General features: G+C 37.1%; 1 protein-coding gene across 1 annotated transcript; it reads right to left on the bottom strand.

Moving 5' to 3' along the window:
* Positions 1 to 3,305: 3,305 nt before the first annotated feature.
* On the bottom strand, positions 3,306 to 3,878 carry LOC104672481 (peptidyl-prolyl cis-trans isomerase A). Its single transcript, XM_010376281.2, has one exon. The coding sequence runs from the start codon at positions 3,849 to 3,851 to the stop codon at positions 3,306 to 3,308; it is 546 nt and encodes a 181-aa protein (XP_010374583.2). The 5' UTR covers positions 3,852 to 3,878.
* Between the last annotated feature and the right edge of the window lie 431 nt (positions 3,879 to 4,309).

Genomic DNA, 4,309 nt, shown 5'->3' with positions numbered 1-4,309 from the left:
GAGGAGGCAAGTTTTGTTTGTTTGTCTGTCTTAGGCCATCTTCTGTGCCATCCGCCTTGTTGAATGCCTGTTCACTTCATAGAACTAGGAAGAAGAGATGTTGTATTGTTGCTCCTCATTCTGGCTGCATTAGCCTGGCTATCTAACCATAGAGACTTATAATTACATTTTTCCTAGGCCTTCTTAAAACTAGTTTAGTCAACTATCACTTTATTCCAAATGTATAGAAAGAATAGATAAAATATATATTTTAAAGTTTATATATTTGGTTGGAAAAAAAAAGAGCACTACCCAGACAAATTAGGAATCTTGCCATATCTCTGCCAGCAGCAAGTAATGAGTTTTGGTGATATCATTGAAATATCACCAGTCTCAATTTTATTTTAGGTCAAATGAAGGTTTGGGATATGGTGCTATCTGAAGCCCCTTCTAATTGTAAGCATTAAATGGCATACACTCATGATGTCTAACCTATCTGCAGTGGTTGAAAATATGTCTACAAATTCTTTTTCCGTCTTCCCTTCAAAAGATAAAGCCTAATTCCGCTCCCCTTGTGTATGGACAAGGCTTCTAAAGCATCGAATGAAGTAGGAGTGACAGTGTCTGATTTCTCAAAGTAGGTAATAAAAGGCACTGCAGCTTCTTCCTGGACATCATTCTTAGATCACTCATGTTGGGGAAACCAACTACCCTGTCATGAGAATACTCAAGTAGCTCTATGACAAGGCTCATATGGTAAGAAACTGAGGCCTCTAGTCAACAACCATGTAAGTGAGCCATGTTGGAGATCCTCCCTCCTTAGACAAGCCTTGATATGACTGCAGCTCCAGCCAACATTTTAACTGCAGCCTCACTGGAGAACCTGAACTAGAAATGTCCACTAAATTGCAGCAGAATTCCTGACCCACAGAAACTCTTAAATAAGCTTTGTTTAAAGCCTCTAAATATCATGGTAGCTTGTGATCCACTGGATAGATTGCAGAAACACCAGCCCTCTAATCATCTCTTCCTTGGCTCATGACCCAACCCAGATTTTCTGGCACTCAAACTCCAGTGAGCAATAATATAGATGCAGAATTAATTGTTTTCTCTTTAAAATTCTTTTTAAAGGAGGCAGAACATACATTTATCTACTCCCATTTCTGCCACAAGTTAGAAATCTTAACACTCACCCTCCCCCTCTGCCTTCCTATGCCTAACTGTATCACTGCAAAAAGCCCCAGTTGCCATTTGTAGCTTACACAGCTCTTTCCCCTACCATATTCCATCTTTACAGTTTAAGAAAGCAAATGTGGACAATCACCAAGCATCACTTCCTTGCAATTCCTTCAGCTTTTTCTGCAGCTTCAGTCAAAGTATACACTCTCCTCCAAATGAGGATGAATTCTCATACTTCCATATATACTTCTACTCCCTAGAACTCTTGATCAACAGGTCTAACTCAAGAATCAAGGACATACGGCAAGAGACTCAAATTATTTTTATAGTCTCCCATGGTAAACATGAATACTAAATGGATTAATGGCATTGGATTAAAAGGCAAAAACAATGCAGTAGAGTGCCACATCTGTAACCAATGATCTGATCCTATGGTTGAGTCACAGCACTGCTATTTACTTGGTGTCTGAATATAAACAATTTATGAAACTGCTCTGAGTTAAACTTTCCTCATCATAAAAATGAGAGTATCAATATCTACTTTACAGAGTGGCTCTGAGAATTTAGGAAATATTAAATGTAAATAGTCTTTTTGTTGTTTTTTAGTTGTAAGGACTTTTTAGTTGTTTATTATGATTTTATGAAGCATCTCATGAACACATATAAATAACTTAAAAATTGATCAAATTCCCAGATCTAAGAGACTTGCAACATTGGCAACTCTATTGCTTCTTTCAATGCAATGGAAGTACAGCATACATATGAAAGGCATCTAGAAAGCTGAATTTCAGGGTGCTACCACTCAGATACATAACCTTGAATAAGTTGCTTATCTTCTCAGGGTCAATGTTTTCTCATCCAGAAAATGAATAGAATGAGTTAGAGAACTTTAAGATCACTCCTTAGATGCTGGTAATCATTAAATAACAATTAAATGGAGAAGGAAGAATTGTAAAAGTAGGGAAAATAATCAATATAATATTTTGAAGTACTGTATTAATAGAAAACATATTTATTCAGTAATTATTTCATTTGGACCAGTGAGTGTGAAAATGTTCTTATTCATCTGCTTTGATAAGTAGCCAGATTGTGTCTAAGGATACATTTTCTTTGTAGTTTCATGCAATTGAAATGAGTTTGCTAGTCACCTCTTGAAACCTATGAAGCTTTAAAATCAATCATTCAGAATATGAAGATTCAGTCTAGTGAGGCTATTAAACTCTATGACTTTTAAATGTTAAAATCACCAAAGCACCTTTAATTTTACTGGTAATGACATATATAACCTTTAATACTAGATATTAAGTATTCATATTAAATCATAATAAATATTCATGCTGAACCATAAGTCACCTGATATTGCAAATGGTCATTTATTTGGTCATTTATATAGCACTGTTAGATCTGATAAGATAATGTTTATAATTTATTAAGCAATATGTCACAAAAAAATGTCCAACTCCACATTATTTCCATGTTAGTAGCAATGGATGTTGCCAGGGCATGGTGGAGTATAAATTATTTCTCAATTTCAGCATGATGCTACTGCAATAAAATGCCCCATGGCTAAGAAAGTCATTAGCACATGCACTATAGAACAAGCTTGTCATACATAACACACACACACACACATACAATTAGAATACTTAGTATTATAAATATAAAAGAAATAAAGAAACAAAAAGAAGTAAACACAAAGCAGACAGCCTCTGATTTACAGCAAACACAGAGGGAAGGATGCAAGTTTAGCTCTTTTATAGCAAGCTAAATAAATTTCGCTTGTCTACATGGGAGCATAGTTCAAAGTCAGGTCAGCCAGGCAAACTTGGAACTTAAAGGAATTAGAAAACATTTATCTTTTTCAAAAAGCTACTGTTTCCAATGGGTGACTATGTGACTAATAAAAATGGAAGGTCTCATTATTATTTTTTTTTTTGACAATTGTTATTTAGTTTTTATTTCATAATCATAAACTTAACTCTGCAATCCAGCTAGGCATGGGAGAGAACAAGGAAAACATGGAACCCAAAGGGAACTGCAGCAAGAGCACAAAGATTCTAGGATACTGCGAGCAAATGGGGTGGAGGGGTGCTCTCCTGAGCTACAGAAGGAATGGTCTGGTGGTTAAGATAAAACACAAGTCAAACTTATTCGAGTTGTCCACAGTCAGCAATGGTGATCTTCTTGCTGGTCTTGCCATTCCTGGACCCAAAGCGCTCCATGGCCTCCACAATATTCATGCCTTCTTTCACTTTGCCAAAGACCACATGCTTGCCATCCAACCACTCAGTCTTGGCAGTGCAGATGAAAAACTGGGAACCATTTGTGTTGGGTCCAGCATTTGCCATGGACAAGATGCCAGGACCTGTATGCTTTAGGATGAAGTTCTCATCTTCAAATTTCTCCCCATAGATGGACTTGCCACCAGTGCCATTATGGCGTGTGAAGTCACCACCCTGACACATAAACCCTGGAATAATTCTGTGAAAGCAGGAACCCTTATAACCAAATCCTTTCTCTCCAGTGCTCAGAGCACGAAAATTTTCTGCTGTCTTTGGAACCTTGTCTGCAAACAGCTCGAAGGAGACGCGGCCCAAGGGCTCGCCGTCGACGGCAATGTCGAAGAACACGGTAGGGTTGACCATGGCTAGTACTACAAGAATTTCCTCGGCGGCAGCGTCTGCAAAGCCCATTATTTTTATTTAACTGTTAATCACCAGATGTTGTGAGCCATATGGAAAGAAATTTAATTTAATGTTTTCAGAGATATGAATGGTGTGTATGTGTTTGTGTGTGTGTTTAAGTACAGCAAAAATAGATATTTAGATCCTTGTAAAAGGAGTTTGTTTTATCAGCTCTTTTATTTAAACAGTAGAGATAGAAGCACTACGTTTGTGATAATATCATGTTAGCACTACATGATAGTTTTTAGCTTACAACATATATTCATAAACATTATTTTACCTGATTTTTACAAGAGTACTATTTTCACAATTTTGTTACAGAAGAAACTGAAGTCCAGAGAGCTCAGAGTCACAAAGCTAGTAAGTGAAAAGACCATGGCTTGAACCCAGGAGATCCTCACTTTTCACCAAAGTCTATGAGAAAAAGTGGAGGAAAGGCATACCATTGAACTCGTTTCCCTGGTGCC

The sequence above is a fragment of the Rhinopithecus roxellana genome, chromosome 2 (assembly GCF_007565055.1).
Source record: "Rhinopithecus roxellana isolate Shanxi Qingling chromosome 2, ASM756505v1, whole genome shotgun sequence".
Taxonomy (NCBI): Eukaryota; Metazoa; Chordata; class Mammalia; order Primates; family Cercopithecidae; genus Rhinopithecus; species Rhinopithecus roxellana.
Note: the sequence above shows the minus strand (reverse complement) of the source record. Positions and strands in the feature narration are given on the sequence as shown.